The 17,843-nt window shown below is 36.1% G+C and overlaps 2 protein-coding genes and 1 long non-coding RNA gene across 6 annotated transcripts; 1 reads left to right on the forward strand and 2 right to left on the reverse strand.

Moving 5' to 3' along the window:
- Positions 1-282: 282 nt before the first annotated feature.
- On the reverse strand, positions 283-8,230 carry LOC137721291 (uncharacterized). Of its 4 annotated transcripts, none has more exons than XR_015960446.1 (6): positions 7,034-8,230; positions 6,621-6,701; positions 6,429-6,489; positions 5,951-5,995; positions 1,098-3,576; positions 283-537 (listed from the first exon to the last, which is right to left on the reverse strand). It is a non-coding gene; the product is annotated as an uncharacterized LOC137721291 (long non-coding RNA). The 4 variants fall into 4 exon arrangements; XR_015960447.1 differs by lacking the exon at positions 283-537 and having other exon boundaries at positions 707-1,231; positions 3,531-3,576; XR_015960445.1 differs by lacking the exon at positions 283-537 and having other exon boundaries at positions 707-2,987; positions 3,531-3,576.
- Positions 8,231-10,959: 2,729 nt separating this feature from the next.
- On the forward strand, positions 10,960-14,421 carry LOC137720337 (uncharacterized). Its single transcript, XM_068459393.2, has 2 exons — positions 10,960-11,924; positions 13,761-14,421. Exons 1-2 carry the CDS (start codon positions 11,136-11,138, stop codon positions 13,791-13,793), a joined length of 822 nt encoding a protein of 273 aa, XP_068315494.1. The 5' UTR covers positions 10,960-11,135; the 3' UTR covers positions 13,794-14,421.
- A 584-nt stretch (positions 14,422-15,005) lies between these two features.
- Positions 15,006-16,025, reverse strand: LOC137720338 (NDR1/HIN1-like protein 26). Its single transcript, XM_068459394.2, has one exon. It carries the CDS (start codon positions 15,898-15,900, stop codon positions 15,265-15,267), a length of 636 nt encoding a protein of 211 aa, XP_068315495.1. The 5' UTR covers positions 15,901-16,025; the 3' UTR covers positions 15,006-15,264.
- Between the last annotated feature and the right edge of the window lie 1,818 nt (positions 16,026-17,843).

Below are 17,843 nucleotides of genomic sequence, written 5' to 3' on the forward strand. Positions count from 1 at the left end.
TTGGCACTTCAAAAATTTCATTTCGCACTCCAAACTTTTTATAATTAGAAAGAAAATAACACTTGTGAGGAGTGTAGAATGAGATTTTTGGAGTGCTAATAACAGTTTCCAAATTTAATATTGGGAACTTTAATGAAAAGCTTATAGTACTGTTCATTTTAACGAAAAACCACATTTTTAAATTAAAAAATCAAATCCTGGTCCAAGCGTGTACGTAATTAGTTTCCTTTTAATCTTTCTACATTCAAAATGAACATGAATACATAAGGAAGCGTGTACGTGTGAATAATATATGGTCCATTAATAATCATTTCAATTTTTTTCTTTCTTGAAAGTTGAAAATTTGTTCGCGTTCGAGAACAAAGTCACATTGAGGATATAATAAAATAATAATACAGTTTATGTGCGGAAGCTTTGAGTGTATCACACTTTGTGATAAATCCGTACATAGTAAAAAGTAGTCAAGTTAGAAATTATATCGATGATGTAGGTAATAGATTACAACAAGAAAATATGTCTGCGCGTTGCTGCGGGAACCTGTTGTTTTAGGTGTAATCGGATGAATAAAACACATTTAAGTTGAATAAATTCAACACAATTATGAACAAACAGAGGGATAATGAGTGAATGAGATCAATAAGATAATCAGTTTTTTTTTATTTTTTATATACATTCAAGTGAGCTGGCATATAAACACATTGTACAATGAGTGGGAAGAAATTGAATGTCTTTGATTAGAAATAGATGGTTTCCAAAAAAGTTATGTTTCCTGAAGAAACATGTAGTTCACACATAAAATTTCAGTTACCAAATCCAAAAAAAAATAAAAAAACAAAAACACAAATGTGACTCTCTATATGGCTTTCTTACTACACAAAATTATCCCTTAGTTAAAGCATGCCACACATCATGACATTGCTATTATATGAAGTATATTCCTGTGTGGCAAGGAACATACTCTCCTTAGCATGACCTCTCAATCCCCTCTCCTTATCTCCCTAGAATCGTACAACCCATAAATACGGTGCCCCTTTAAAGTCCAAGCATACATTAAAAATTCAACAATACAGTTACAAAATATCTATAAATGAATATACCTCAAAAAGCCAACGGCCCAAGTGATACACTGCATGCACTCACACTCACACACTGAAGAATGAACGCATTATATTCAGTTAGCACCATTCAACTTTAAAAGCAGTGAGACCTTCCAAAGGCATAGCCTAACTGGCTTCGGTTCAAATAACCAAATTGAGAACAGTTGAATTTTAGAAAAGTTGTACAGAGGGAAAAAAAAGAAAAAAGAAAAAAAAAAAGAGACAAAACAATCCTATAACCACAACTGAAAAACAAAATCAAAATGAACAGAATAAAATATCAGAGGTGCATGAACACTAACATCCTTTGAAAACATGTGCTGGTTATGTATAATATATATGCGCATAAATTAAGAAAATGACTTGAGTACCCTAGCAGTAGTCTTTACGTTGAACCAAATCACTATTAGGTTAATTGTAATGATTCACGCATCTTCTTTTATGTGCTAAATCTCTACCCATACCTATACCTCCCTTACCCGTTCGCTTTACCCTTGCAGAAAATCTTCCCATCTCTCTCTCTCACCCTTGTCCCATCTCTCTATCTGCAAATCGCAAAAAAGAAACCCTAAACAAATCCCTAAAATCCCTTGCCTAAATCCTCCCACATTTCTCTTGGACACCCCCTATCTTTCTCTTTGCAAAACCTAAACCAGATCTCCTAAATCCTATCTCAGACACTTGACATACAGCGAATAAGCCAAGATATTAAAGCAATCTCTACATAATACTTTGGAACAATCAAGCAAAATGGTACTTACTCAGATCATTGCCAACAAAAAATATCCATGATTAATAACATAAGTGCATTGAGAAGGTGTAAAAAAGAGCAATGACCCTAAAACTAATGATTTCATTCATCACTCACATAGAGACAAATTGGTTTGTGGGCTTCACATCGAGGCATAAAGGGACTTATCAAAATAGATCCCACTAACCTCCCCATTTAAAAACATAACATGATTTAGGTAATTAAAACTCATTTGAACAATTAGCAAAACTTGAGTGAAAACAATTAACTAATTAACCATTTGCACCCTGCTCACAGCGAAAAGCAATTTCAAATCAACAGCCATATGAATCGAGATTCATTAACATGGATGATTGGCGGATAAGAATCCTGGGCACGGATGAAATCTGGCTAAACTTGGCATTTGGTAATTCAAACAACAAAATGAAAGAACAAAATTATGTCCAATCATTCCCAAACAACCACTTTTGCCATAATTTTATTCTTTCATTCAATTGTTTGAATGACTAAATGGCTAGTTTGCCACGGTTTCATCTGTGCCCTAGATGATGTCAATCTTAAACTCCACAGGCTATTCATGTTTGTGTCAAAATAATTACCAAGCTTACATACTTTTAGAGGGTTTACTTAATAGACATAAACTATAGGTGCACAAATTTGCATTTCTGCTATCGTCTATCAATCATAATGGCCTATGAGGAGTGTTAAAAAAGAATTAAATCTCAGACAGAGAGCACCAATTGGTATTTAACCTCACTTCCAGAAAATTACTCAAAAAACAATGAGATAAAGAGTTTCAAAAATATGATGCACATTTCAATCGAGCCTCATTAAGAACAGAAAATATAGCAGCACAAAGCATAACAGAATGTTTCTGCTACCGTATTAAACTGTTAATCATAATGGCCTATGAGGAGTGTTAAAAACTAATTAAAATATTATGCATATTTCAATCGAATCGATGCATATTTCAATCGCGGCTCATTAACAACAGAAAAAACACAGCAGCACAAAGCATAACAGAAAATTTGAAATGGAAATGGAACCTGCAATAGGGTTTTTTCAGAAGCAAAAATGGCATTACGGAATACAGAATCACATAGAGAATCAGAGACAGAGAGAGAGCGGAGTAAGCCAATCTGAGCAAAAATAAAGAAAATAAGCTTTACAAAGTAGGAAAGGATGTCGTTCAACAAACTAAACAGTCAATAAACCATCTCTAAATTTGAGTCAGAGGACACACCAACTGAAAACAGTGCATTACCGTGGGGCACACAGCATGTATATACGATGAATCATTGTATTTTTAGCAAGCTAAAATAAGATCACACGTTAAAATCTCTATCATTTTTTCAGTGAAGCACCGTAAGTTGGAAAGGAGTAAAATTTAAATTGAAAACATTAATCTAATAGGAACAAATTTAAAAACAGAAAACCATTAGAATCTTTACAGAAACCAACTAAAATTGGAATATGAAAACAAAACTGCTTCATCAGGTGCTGTTGCATATATTGGCTTTTTCAGAATTAAATGATAAAAAAACACATGCACCCAATGTATTGTTTTTTCACAAACCAATCACATATTTAAAATCCAAGTACGAAAGCTTTGCAAATATAAATAAAAAATTTATATAACTAATTAGACTTTGAACATGCAATCAGGGTGCATAATCGCATACCTAAAAATAGCAAGGGATCGGCTTCTTCCTCCCACAACCAGAGTTCCTGAAATTTCCAAAGAAAGTAAATCCGTTCGCAATTCAGAGAAATTGGAGGACCAAATATTATTAAATTTGAGTTAAATGAGCAAAGGTACACCAATTAAATGAGATACTATACACATTTGGAATCTATGAAATAGAAGAACAATCATGTTAAGACTCCCAAGTTGGTGTCCAGAGCACAAAATTATAGCTTAATAAAGGTAAATCCCAATCCAAAGCTCCAACCTTTTAACCCAAAATGAAAACAAAAGGCATGGAACATGTATTTCTGTTTTATTATTAGATTTTCTAAATCCTCAATTTGAATGTGTTGTAAAGATAATACCACAAACTAAGGGTGGCAATCTGACCATGGTTGTGTATGTCATGTCGACTCTATGCAATTGAATATATAAAATTTAAGCAGCCCCAGACAGTCTCCTAAGCATCTACAAACCATTAACATTATTTCCCCAATTTTATCAAATGCTGGATAAACAATCACAATTTACTCGCTTCCAATTTCCACCTAACTCCGAATAAACAATATTGATAAATCTTTATCATCACCTTTAACAAAACAGATTACAGCGAAAAGAAAAAACAAAGTTCCTATGCAAACAAATTTAAGCAGTTTCAGATAGTCTCCTAAGCACAAAATTATAGTTCAATAAAGAAAAATCCCGATCCAAAGCTCCAACTTTTTAAATGAAAACGAAAAGCATGGAACATATAATTTAGTTTTGTTATTAGATTCTCCAAATCCCCAATTTAAATCCATTGTAAAGATAATACCATCAACTAAGGGTGGCAATCACAGAAATGGAATCCAGGTAAAACCAAAATACATTAAGAATCCTCAATAGTTAAACTGCAAGCTAAATCGATTAAGTGCTCCGAAGATAAACGCACAAATTTCCAAACAAAGCAAAGAAATTGAAACTGTGACATGAAAACTCATTCAAGTTCATATAATGTGATTGTATCATTAGCTAAGAGGCCACATAGAATGTCGGTACTGCATGGCACAAAAGCAGTGTAAAATCTACATGTTTAGGCAATATCATCACGCTTGAGAATTTGAAATGCACAAACACTGCACACACTCACACACCAAAATTCATATTATGATCCAGAAGCTTTCAAATTATGCATCAAAAGCAAAAGCAAGATATAAGAAATGAAAATGAAAAAACAAAATGAAAGCTAACATATGTCTTGGCCAACATATTTATAAGATATGGATACCAATCCACTGGACTCCAAACACCAAATAATTATGAACTAGCTTCTTCCTCCCACGACCTGAGTTTTTGAAATTTCCAAAGAAAATAAATCCTTTAGCAATTCAGAGAAATTTGAGGACCAAATTTGATTAAATTCTAGTTAAATGAGCAAAGCTACACCAATTAAATGAGAAATTAAAAACAGGTCGAATCTAAGAAATAGAAGAACGATCACACCACGACTCCCAAGATGACTATATTCAAACATTTTAGAGACGAAAGGCGCATAGGCAGGTCAAATACCTCTGGTAAAATGCAATGATTTACCAATCTGACCACCAGAAAGGAGCACACAACACCAATCCGAGAAATAGGAACTTCGGGATTGAATCCAAAATCACATGGTCAATGAATTTAATAAGTTTAGGGATTAGGTTGCTGAAAGATAATTGAAATCATAAAGAAACCAAAAATAAGGGTAAAATTCTATACATGGAAAGACAGTGAAACCTAAACCCTTATTTTCAAGTTCAATATATTTTCCGTTTTTATCATGCGAAACACATCAAAAACTAAAGTTCCCGATCATGTTTACAACGACAAACACATCACAACTTGCTGTTTTTAAGCGAAACACGTCCAAAAGTCAATAAATTTGTTGTTTTTTTTTTTTTCATGAACCAAGCTCAACCCACTTTATGATTGCAAGAAACACCAAAAAAAAAAAAAAAAAAAAAAAAAAAGCACACAGCATGAACCTTACCAAAAAAATCTTCAAGAAACAACACAATCTCACCAGCGGTGAAACAATAATGGCCTTGAGCCAATAACCATCAATAACCAATGGGTCTGTGCCTTAAAACTTGTTAATAATAATTAACAAACAATGGGAGCAACAAGAGCTTGTTAATAATAATTCTACAAACCATTAACATTATTTCTCGACCCAATTTCATCGATGGCAATTTTATTGATGGCAATAGATGGTCTCCTAAGCATCTGCAAACCATTAACATTACACCAACTTAAGACATAGCAATTATACATTCCACTATTATCGTGGTCATACATAGTCAAAGGATGCCACAATTACATAGCCAAATCCAGTCCCAACGTGCGCAAAAAAAAAAAATGTAACAACAGTCATGAAACCACCGTAAATAAATATACCTCAAAAGCCAAAGGGCCAAGTGCTCCATCCAACGATCCAAGTTTCTGAAAACCGCAAACACAGCAAATCCATTAGCACTAACTCACAAAACAACGACGAAAATAATAGCTCAGAAACAATGCTGAAATTCCATTAGCACTAATCACACACTGCCGGAACAGAGATGCTAGCAAAGCTACACCAATTAAATGACAAAGACTAAAAACCACAAACAGGAAAAAAATAAAAACAGAGTTATCAGACAGGAGGAAACTGCCAGAATGACTCTGGCAGGTGGAGAGAAATATATATATATACACACACACTCAAAAATTAGAAGAAAAAGAAACATGATCTTATTTGTCAACAAACAGGAAAAAGAATACAAAGAAGGCGTGGAAAGCTTCAACAACAAAAAAAAAAAAAACAAAGAAAATGCTCAACTTGTAACCACACTTATGGAGGTAATTACACACGTAAGTTTGAAAGTCATTATACCTCATGTTAGTTTCTCATATCCTCACTTGGGCTCCATATGGAAATATTTTCTTGACAGTTCCTGAAACATTATATAGCAAACCAATGTCAGTTCTTATGAAAATTAAGATCACAGAATCTCAGCACAAACAATGAGAGAACATAGCAAGCAACAAAAAACATGAATAAATTAAATGTCGAAATCCAACTGACCCAAGCTTCCTTCTCACTCAATACCAAGTCATTCTTAGCTTCGTCTATTCGAGTAATCTGCGCATGCATCCGGCAACCCACCTTCACCATTAGGAAACAACATGTGTAAGAAGCAGATTAACAAATCTAACATATGCAACTATCTAAGGGAGGAAAAAGTTAAACAATGAAAAGTTGTCAGTGCCCTGTTTAGAGGCTGAGGCAGGATGCGAATACCCGGCCTACCCTGCCTGTTGCCATTCCTAGTCTCATTACTTGTACAAATAGCTTCACCAAAAAGAAGATTTTCAAACTTGAATTTAAAAATTTCACTTAAGTTCAAACACGTCAGGGGACGAATTGATTAACTACAATATCTGCTGAAAATATATGACAAAAAGTTAAATTTGAATACTGATCAGGAGGTCAAATACCTTCACCTAAATACAATGCTTTAGCAAGCTGACCACCAGTAATCTGCACACAACACCAATTCGAGAAATACGAACTTCGGGATTGTGTGAAATATCACCTGGTTAATAAATTTGGATTAGTATTCTGAAAGAGGATTGAAATATAAAATAAAAAAAACAAATAAAAGGGGTGAAATTCTATAAATTGAATGATAGTCAACCCTAAACCCTGGTTTTGAAGATCAATATATTTGTTGTTTTTATCATATAAAACGCATAGAAAGCCAAAGTTGCTGATCATGTTTACGATGAGAAACACTTGACAACAACTTTAAAAGCATGCTTGTTAAAAGACATAAGCTATAATCAAACCAAACAGAAAAATTAAATCTATTTCTAACAACAGCAACCATAATTTGCCACCAAAAATAACATATCTCAACATATTTGTCAGGAAATGATTCACAGTGCATCATATGTGAATGAACAAAAACCAAATGCATGATGTATTTTAGAGGGATAAAAAAACTAACTATTTGATTCATAGGGTCAGCACAACAACAAATAATAGGGTAATGAACAAAAAGGGCCAAATTGCATACAGTTTGATTTCTGCAGAGAAGCTATAACACTGAAAGACCAACACAACATGAAGAAAAAGAGACATGAAGAGGAAGTGGTATTATCAGACAGTGAAGAAAGCAGCACAAAATATCTGTTTTTCTGTCCCAATTTAATAATTTAAAAACATATCTTGCACTCCCAACTAAAATTTGAATAACCGAACCAGAACCAGACAGAAAACAAAGCAGGAAAAAAAATAAACAAGTTTCTAAGCAGGTTCAAACCAGAAACAGTGAAATAAGGGAAAATTCGGTTCAAAAGGGACACTTAGCTTTGAAAGGAAATGAAGCTGCCAGCTGGGAGAAATCCTCATCAATGCTTGCAGAGATAGCTTCCAGCTGGGACCAAATCTCTGAAACCAACCCTCGGTTTAGGTGTCCCTTCATGCCTCACCGCTTCTCTAAGCTTACCTCACCGAGAAAAAACAAAACCCAAACTCCGAGCAGCCCTACCTATTGCTTTGCTCATCCTACCCCTCCCTCTCTCCTTCAATTTTTCCTTCCAAGAGTTCTGCTCTCTCTTCTCTCTGGCATCGCACGACCCCTCTCTCTTCTCTCTGCCATCGGACGACTCCTCCTCTCTCTCTTCTCTCTGGCATCATTGCAGGCTAGGCCTGCCCGTGTCAGCTATCCATCCGAAAAACCCAACCACAAACAAAACCCACCAACCTGGTGACAGCCCAAACCTGCAAAAGCCCATACAACTAAACCTGAAGAAAAAAAAAAAAAAAAAAAAAAACCCAGACAAAATTCTTAGAGTAATGGCATGTCCGTAAATAGAGTGAAATTGGGATCCAAAAGCTATTCATTTGTACAGTGCAATTGAAAAGCCTTCTTTAGACTAAAGTAATTTAACTTAAAAAGTAAAATTAATTGTTTTTATTTTAGTTTTAGTTATTTTTTTTAAAACCTGAAGACAATCGTCAAATGAGTTTTTAGTTTTGAGTTTTAAAATAAATTTAAAATAAATAAATAAATAAAAACAAAATAATTATTAAATGGTAGCAACCTTTACAAGTGAGAGTAAAACGGTATGATAATCAAACGGGTCACGGAAGAGCTAGCATTGTTGCCCTAGCACATCTCAGTGGTCCTCATGCATGATAGAATGTTACTCGATCTTCTCATTCTACTAAACATGATCAGGTTGCACTACTGCTCACTCATTAAACTACGCCATCAGTTTAACAAGCTACATATGTACTGAACACAGTCCGCTAGAACGATTCATTCCCACCACAAGCAGCCACTCCTTCATGGCGGCCTTCTCCTTCGGTTGGCACCGTTACTTGTTCACCGCATAGTTAAATCCGTCAAGAACCAACTGCTGGTGCTGCAGCCGTAATACCAAGACTCTCTCTAGGAAACAAGACGCCAAGCAGAAGCAGAAGCAGAAGAGGAGGACTGCCATGTGATAATGTGCATTGTGTGCACGGATAGCATGGAGGAAGGCCAAGCGGTGAGAGCGCCATGCAATTGTTTGCATGCTTTGTTTGTCGATTATTCCAGTAATAGAGATTCTTACTTAATATGTGGCCTTTCATTTTAGCCCTTAAGTTTATACCTTAAAATGGACAAATTCTAGTGTAGGGAAACCGAACCACTGGTTCCCTACGACACTCACTTAAAAACACCCATGGCTCACCTAACTCTGGTTTTTTTTATTTTTATGTTCACCCGATTCCATGTGTCCTACCCCTCTCACAATACTCATAGCTCAACACCAACGGTGATCTCATACAAGAACCTCTTCTTAAAATGATAACGTATTATTCTTCTTTTTCATGACACATCAAGTCTTTATTGACGCACACAAGCAATAAAAATCAATTAATACTAAATCAATTAGATATAAAATTCCCAGAGAATTGTTTATTTCATGGCTGAACAACTGGTATCATTCTTATTCATTACTCCATCCTTTCGTAAATGAATAAACATGCCCAATGACCAATGCTCTCAACAAACTTTGAGCCGTCTAAATCTTTTTCCTTTGTTAAATTTTTTAAACTGAAAATATGACTTTAACCCCTCAAACTCAATTTCTTTCATATAAAACCCGACATAAATTTTTTACTCGAATAAAACCCAATGACTAGACTTCACATAAGCAAATTCATTAATTATGTTTGACTTTACACATTTTAAATTTTTCGAATGCCTAAAATACCCCTTTTTGCATGTTTAATGTGCACAATTAAACATATGTAGATTTTAAGGAGGATTAATGATTTTACAAAAATAAAAAATAATAAAAAGGGTACTTCTAAATGCATTGCATGTTATATGAGAATTCAAGATTTCCACGTTTTGTAATTAATTCGGTTGATTCATGTTGCTCTCACTCCATAAAATTTGCTTGTAATTTGATATAGGAATTAATTTGGCAAGTTTTCTTAATCTTAACAACATTTTTCAATTTAAATATATACATTTTTTAGTGAAATAGTCTATCTTTTAAAATATTTATCAATAAAATAATGTACCTATTGTTCAAATTTTAGGACAAAAATTTACCTGTTCTTATTTAAGAATAATGTATCCACAATGTTATTTTTGTATGAATATAATTTACCTACTTTTTTATTTTATATGAAACTAATTTACCTACTGTGACAATAATGTATCTACAATACTACATAAAAGATTTACTTTTTTTAACAACAATAGTGTATCTACAATTTTGTTTTCGTATGAATATAATTTACCTACAATTTAACTTTTCAAAAAATGTATCTTCTATTTTATGTTTTACTATCATATGTATGTTTATGTGTTCGCAAAATAATTTATCTAAAGTTATATAGTTAAGAGATATTGTAATGCATTATATTAATCCATTATTAGATTGGTAAAAGAAATTGTTAAAATTGTTAGCCATAATGGTTAGCTAATAATGGTTGTATGAGAACAGTTATAGAAAGTTGTGGCATAAATTGTAAATAACTTATATTAATAGGTTACTTGTTTTCTTATGTGGCAAGTTATTTAAATTTTGGGTTTTTATTGGATGTTGATTCATAGGTGGGTTTTTATCCGAGATATATGAGTTGCATGGGCCTATATCTAAACAACCCTTTTTTAAATGGTTTCTTGAAGGAAAAAAGGGACAGATAAAAACTTAGAATGAGATTATAAGAAAATATATAAAATATTTGAAGCTAACGGAAGATTTGACACAGAGTCAAGGACAGTAACATTCTAGAATTCATTAAATCAATTCTACTTAGTGAAATAAGACTTGATTATTATTGTTGTTTGTTTCCTTGAAGGCCTGTTGTTTCATCTTAGTTGATATGCTCAAATTCCCACCTCTTATTTTTTCCCCATCAAACACCAACACAACCCTTTCCCTCATTTCGTCTTGACTCTTCTCCATCTTCGGTGTTGACTCAGTTCGAAGAGAAGAATGGAGCTGATCACCAAAATTTCATCGCCCCTTCGCCCACAACAAATACCTCCAATCGCGATTTGTTATCATCATCTTCGCAGTTGTTGACATGTCGCCGCAAGAAGTAGTCAGCAACAACCTCCAAACGCTACCCGATCTCCTCCTGACGGGGTTCTCCATCTGCTTCCTCTTCTCCTTCTCCGCCCGAGCTACCCTGTTCTCCAAAACCCCATTTCTCCATTTTCCTTCCTACCCTCGGCGCCTATTCAAAATCCCCACCATGTCCCTCCGCCAGCAGCAGCAGCGCTTCCCCACCCCACAGTCCCTCTCCGAGTGGCTCAAGCCTCGATTGCTCTCCGATTCTCTGGCCTCTTGGGGGGTCAAGCCCGGGACCAAGAACGTCCACAACCTCTGGCTCGAGCTCTCCGAAGGCGAAAGCTCTTTAGCCAATTCATCCCCTCCGGTTCGAACGGTTCAGGTTGTGACGGTACGGATCATCGACAATAAATCCCGGGTTTTGGTGGAATCCCACCAAGAATTATCGGATGGCAGCGTCAGGAGCCGAGGCCGGCCATTGTCAGAGAAAATGAAGCCGGGAGAGGACCACGAATCTGCGGCGAACCGGGCGGTTATGGAAGAGCTCGGTTCAATATTGAATTCGGAAAGCAGCGGAATTGTGAAGATTGTTCCAGGTTCTTATGAGAAGAGGGTGGAGGAGCGGCATTCGATGTCGTACCCGGGGTTGCCGGCGTGTTATGTGCTGCACTCGGTGGATGCTTGGGTGGAGGGCTTGCCGGAAGGTGAGTTTTGCACCGAGGAGGAGCACGAGTATTCGGATGGCGGTGCGATGAGCATTGCTCACGAGGCTGTGTACGTCAAGAAGCATTTTTGGAAATGGGTTAGTCTTGATTCCCTAAATTGTTGATTAGTTACTGATCAAGTGATGAACTTTTTTGTTTTTTTGATATAAGGAAATTGTCTCTTTACAAATTAACAACGTAGTTCTTGTTAATACTGTAAAATACTGTGAAATTTACACAATACTGTACTGTAAGACGTTGTTTTGTGGCTTTCAGCTGCTATATAGTATATACTGCATAATTGATGTCTTTGTTCGGTTCATTGCGAACTGATTGATGCAGTTTTCGGGTGAATGTTACGAAATTCGTCAATGTTTGAGACTCTGATTGTGATAACTTTTCCTTTAGTTATATATTTGCATGATTTCTTTGCAGTTTTCAGTTTTGTCAAACTCCTGTATTCACTTGGTAGTTGATCATTCACTCACACAAGTCACATATGAACGAAATGAACCGAGCTAGTAACCAACTTAAGGAAGAAAAGAGGCGGAGTCTGTTCGGGCATATGCAGAGTAGGGCCTCTACCCAAACTAATAGATAGATTTATCAAACGTACACCCCCAGCTATAAGCCCTTTGAGGTCAATCAGGGCTGAGAGAGCCCTCACCGTAGTAGCCTCGGGTTGGAAAGTGCTCTGTATGGGAGAGCAGGGAGTGACCAATAATGGTTGTTTGGGAAGCAGTTAACATTGCCGCAATATACTGTACCGATGATTTTGATCATTTGACGATGTACAATGAATGCTTGACCTTGGCAGTTGTTACTTGCGACTTGCGAGCGCCTGTAAGAGCAAGTCCAGCATTTGTAGTAGCTCGGTGGACCGGTTACTTTTTCTATCCAATTGCTCTAGCTCCTTGCTCCAACCCGGGCAATTGGGCTTAGGGGGGGCCCGAGTGAGAGGGTGGGCTCGAATCGCAGACCCGAGTGCCTTAGGGCAAGCTGATGCAAGGCTGATGTCAAGATAACCTTAGCCATATTATAAAATTAATAAAAAAGTAAAAAAAAAAAATGTAAAAAAGCAATAACTTTTTTTTTAATGTAAAAAATTAATAAAAAATGTAAAGAATTAATAAAAATCCGAAAAAAAATTAAAAAATTAAAATAAAAAAAAAAGATTTAATTTTTCTATAAATATCTTATCATTATCTTCCACCTTACACCACAATTTTATATTTTCTCAAATACTTTGGGTTATAATTTCTTATTTAATGAAATGTGGTACAACGAGACCGATTAAAAATCATATCCGAAATTTGAAATAAAATTATTTTTTATTATTTTATAAAATAAAAAATACTAATATTTTATTGTATATTGCCATGGCTATTCAGTTTAGGGGTAGAGATGCAAAAGATAATTATTGTTCATTAAAGGTAGTTACTGTTCATTGGAGGGGTTTCAATAGGTAGTTGCCCTGGGGGCCTTTCCTACACTGGAGCTGCTCTAAGGAAGAGGGCTTCTCGCCCGACCCAAATAATCATATATAGTATACTACCTTTCTTAACCTGAACTCTAAGCACAATAAAGTAGCCTCAATGCAGCACTATAACTAACACTAATACTTGTTGACCTCCCTTAAACTACCGGAACACAAGTAGGTTTCTCCACCCGGGTATGTATAGAGTATGCATAGATTTGGTTCAAATAGTGTTGCTGCGTTAACTTGGCCATTGTTTACAAATGCTAATATGTGCCTGTAAAGTGGTGAAATTGCTATAGCCAGAGACAGAGGTGCAGTGAAGGTTAATAGTAAACAGTGAGAAGTAGTTCAGTAGTTCCTGTTTATGTCTTCGCTTGGTTGGTTAAAGCTTGGTTGGTGTTGTTGTACAGAATTTACTCGATTGATGTTGAAATGCAAGTTTTTTTTTTATCAGGTTGGAGACGCAAGCTATCTTTCGTATCGTTAAAAAGGTACTTTTCCTTTTGATATTTCTTTTGAGGACGCACTGAAAGTTGAAGCGTTTGTGTGTTGCAAGATACGCCAAGAGACGGTCGTGCTTAAGTGCTAAACACTCTAATTGCTATAATCTAATGGCTTTTCGCAACTGCGCACGGGAGAAATCTTGCGTGGTAGTTGCCGGATCTGAATGTTGACAGGCTACGATCTCGCAAGATTTGTCCTGCACGGGAGAATTTTTGATAGATTACCGCTTTCAGCTGCCATTGAATTGGAGTCTCGGGGGTTGTGTTATTCACTCCCTTTACCTTCTACACAATTCATGTTAATTTCTGTTTTTTGTTTTTCTTTAAATCATTTAATCCAACGGTAAAAAATTATTCAAAGATAACAAAAGGTGTGCGGTTTGCAACACACTTTCGCCAATTGACGGAACTAAAAAGTTTGACATAAAGTTAATGAAACTGAAGGTGGTAAAAGGTGAAAAGCATCTTTACCACAAAGGCTGTAAAGGCAAACCATATTTGGTCATATTTTCTTCCATAATAGGTTGTAGTTTCAAAGTGGTCAATTAGTCGACTAACTGCAGTTTAAAAGCATTTTGATATCTTAAATGGTACAGTTTAATTTGTGTAGAACTCTGCAGAAAGTATACGAAGTACGACTTCTTAATTTTTCGATACAAGCGTGAGAGTTATTTTAATCAGACATCTCTATCAGATATTTTTCGTTTATTTTTTTTTCACTGGAATTAGGACATTCTGATGTATGTTCAATTGACAAATTCATTTCCATTGTTGGGTTGGTAGAATTATGCCCAACGATTCTGCTGCGACGTTGCTTCCATGCATTACAAGTCCACATGATTATTAAAGGTTAAGGGTTGAAGTGTAAATTTGGGAATTCCTTAACGTAGAAAACAATGAATTTTCCCTCCTTTTTGTTTCTCCTTTTCTTTCTTGTTGGCATGTTAGCTATCAATATCACTACTCTTTTATGTCCTTATACCCCTCAATCTCTTTCCTTTTCTCCTCCCCACAAAACTACCACCAAAACCCACTATTGAAAAAGAGTCTATGAGAACATGATCTTCATTTTCTATGTTTTCTACCCGCATCACTTTTCGAGCATATTCATCGTTACAGTCGAGGTTCTGTTTTTGAGTTCATTCTCACTCAGTATTGCTTGTATTGTAAAGAAAATAAAAAGAAGATAAGATCAATGGTACAATTGAGCAAGCTTATCATTCTCACTCATATATGATCATTACTTCCAGTCCCATATGTCAATCATATGATTGTTACAAATTTACAAGCACTTAAGTGCAGAACAAAAGATCAACAAACATGACCAAGCAAATATTCAAGAACCAAACAACAAACATATAGTAGTACGAAGTAGTCTTTGTAGTCCAAGGAAGAACTTCTCGATGCCACTACGGCGTTATCCCAAGCATGATATAGGTAAGTTTCTCTCGCAATTCAGACGTTGGTAGAACACTGAGTCCCTTGCCTTGTAGTGAGAGGACCAGTTGGAACAGAAGGACCAAAAGCCATGACAGCAAGACAATCTACGTTGACCCTATACTTCCCGGAAACCCAAGCTCCGACCTTCCATCGAAGCCGTCCGAACACTTTGAGATTCAAAACCAGTCTACCAGCCGTTTGATCACGTCCCATTTCATAACCGAAAGAGGGACCCACTGGCAGACCGATTCCCACCAAAGAAGCTGTCAAGATGTTACTGTCTTCATGTCCTTGGTAAAACGGAGGAAGAGAAGTGTAGACAGTGATTTGCTGGCCCTTGTATGCAGCATAGACTTGAAGCTCGTCGTAGTAAATCCCGACTTTCTGATTAGGGTTTTTTGAAAGTAGGGTGAGTTGGACGGAGGAGTTGAGGAGGTAGCTGCTGGAGAGGTTGAGCTGGTAGATATCGGCTTCCTTGAGGGAGAACTCGGGTTTCGTGGGGCGGAGGATAAGCCAAACGACTAGTATTATGGAGAGAATTGTGGTGGCAAATGTAGAGAATAGTAATAAAAGATTCTTGTAGAGCTTGCAAATGTTAAGTCCGTGTTTGTTGCCACAGTGTTTAGGAGATTTTGTGAGGGCTGGAGACATTTGGAGCTACAAATATTTAGAGAGAGAGAGTTAGAGGAAGAGAGAGAGAAAGAGAGAGAGAGAGAGAGGAGGTTTCCAGGGTTAAGTAAGAGGGGAGGGAGGTGACGGGGTTAATAAAGGGAGCAAAAAGTATCAATAATTTAGGGCTTGAGACATTTGGAGCTACAAATATTTAGAGAGAGAGAGAGAGAGAGAGAGAGAGAGAGAGAGGAGGTTTCCAGGGTTAAGCAAGAGGGGAGGGATGTGACGCGGTTAATAAAGGGTGCAAAAAGTAGCAATAATTTTGCTCTCTCTTGGACTTTTGACTGGCAGCTTCCTCATATTGTGGTGGGAAGGGGCTGTAAGTTATATATTTGCTTGTAAACTTCTACGCTTCTACTTTAAAAAGGTGATTGAAAAAATCTTATACTATACGACCGTGAATCTGTACTATTGTCAGGTAGTAGCATGTATTCGAATATATATACCTATATATATATGTGTGTGTGTGTGTGTGTGTGTGACATTAGATCAATTGATAGTCAGCAACATAACATACTTAATTATCCAAAAACAAAGAGAAAATATTACATGTTTATGTAAAATCATGCACATATATCAACAGTTGGATCATTGTACACCTGTTGATCGATGTTGAATGGTTGATCATGCTTCGTGGTTGATGTGCCTTGCTGTGGATCGACGCAGCACATCAGATAGGGTACTTTTGGGATGATTCACGAATGGGATGGACCGTGAGGTGAAGAGCTTAGCCTTTTCCTAAAAGCAAATTGCATTTCTATATATATTTGTCCATTTACTAACTTGCAAATGCAAAAGTTTGCATGAAGGAAATAGTAGTGCTGCTTGAAAACGACATGAAAACATAGGAAGTTGTGCTGGTTCAAGTAAACCCCTTTGCGGCTTAAGAGTCCTAAACAACTTACGACTTAGGGTTAGGGTGGAAAAGTTCTTGTTAATTTGGAAAATAGAGTAATCAAACCAATAGACCATCCATCATCTGTCTTGATTAATTCATGAATATTCTAGGTTGTTCATATTATTGTCAATATCCATGCACGTAACATTGATGTGTAAATGAATGTTAGGTCAATTGACTTACACGGATGTCGCCTTCTTGTTGAGAAAAAGAAATATATATATATATATATATATATATATGCGGGAATATACATCATTGAGTAGGTCTCAAGATATGCATGATGATTCATGAATGTACATGTTGTGTGCCATGCAACAAAGTTTCAAAAGTTGAAATTATGGACGCTTCTTATACCTTTTTATGCTTTACCAAGAAATATAATGTAAAAATATATATAGGGTACCATGATGGTGATGATCAAAATTCAAAAGCAGACAGATGATACTGGGGATATCTCTGTCGATCAATCTTAGCCAGAATGAGAGATTGGGAAGCACTTTTGGAATAATTGAGAGGAAAGTGAAGGCTTTTAAAAGAGCAATGAGATATAGCCGGTCTTATTGATTGAATGCGAGTGAGAAGAAAATGGTGCAATATAGCCTAGTGGCAGCGCCCCCCCCCTCTTCTCCTCTCTCTCCTCAGCTTTGTCCTCCCTTGTTCTAGTAAATGGAAGATTAATCATTAAAACTTTGAGATTAGGGATTAAGATATGATTAATTGACAGCGAAAATCTTGCTTAACTAGGGTCTAAAGTCTAAACACAATCAGAGAGGGGGAGTTTTCAAATATATTTACCAGAGAGAGTTCATAAGGAGAGAAGACATGGAGAATCTGTAAACAGGCTTTTTGGAAGCCACTGGGAGACATCACCAATCATTCATTTTCTTGGGTTTATTATGTCTTTTTAGGTGTTTTTTAGTTAAGAAAATGCCACAAGACTGTTAGTTGATGAGCCCCAGCATTTTTTTTTTATTCGAGAGATATTCTAATCACATCTAAATTATTAGGAGATGATTCAAAC

The sequence above is a fragment of the Pyrus communis genome, chromosome 1, assembly GCF_041283825.1.
Source record: "Pyrus communis isolate YQ-2024b chromosome 1, ASM4128382v1, whole genome shotgun sequence".
NCBI lineage: Eukaryota > Viridiplantae > Streptophyta > Magnoliopsida > Rosales > Rosaceae > Pyrus > Pyrus communis.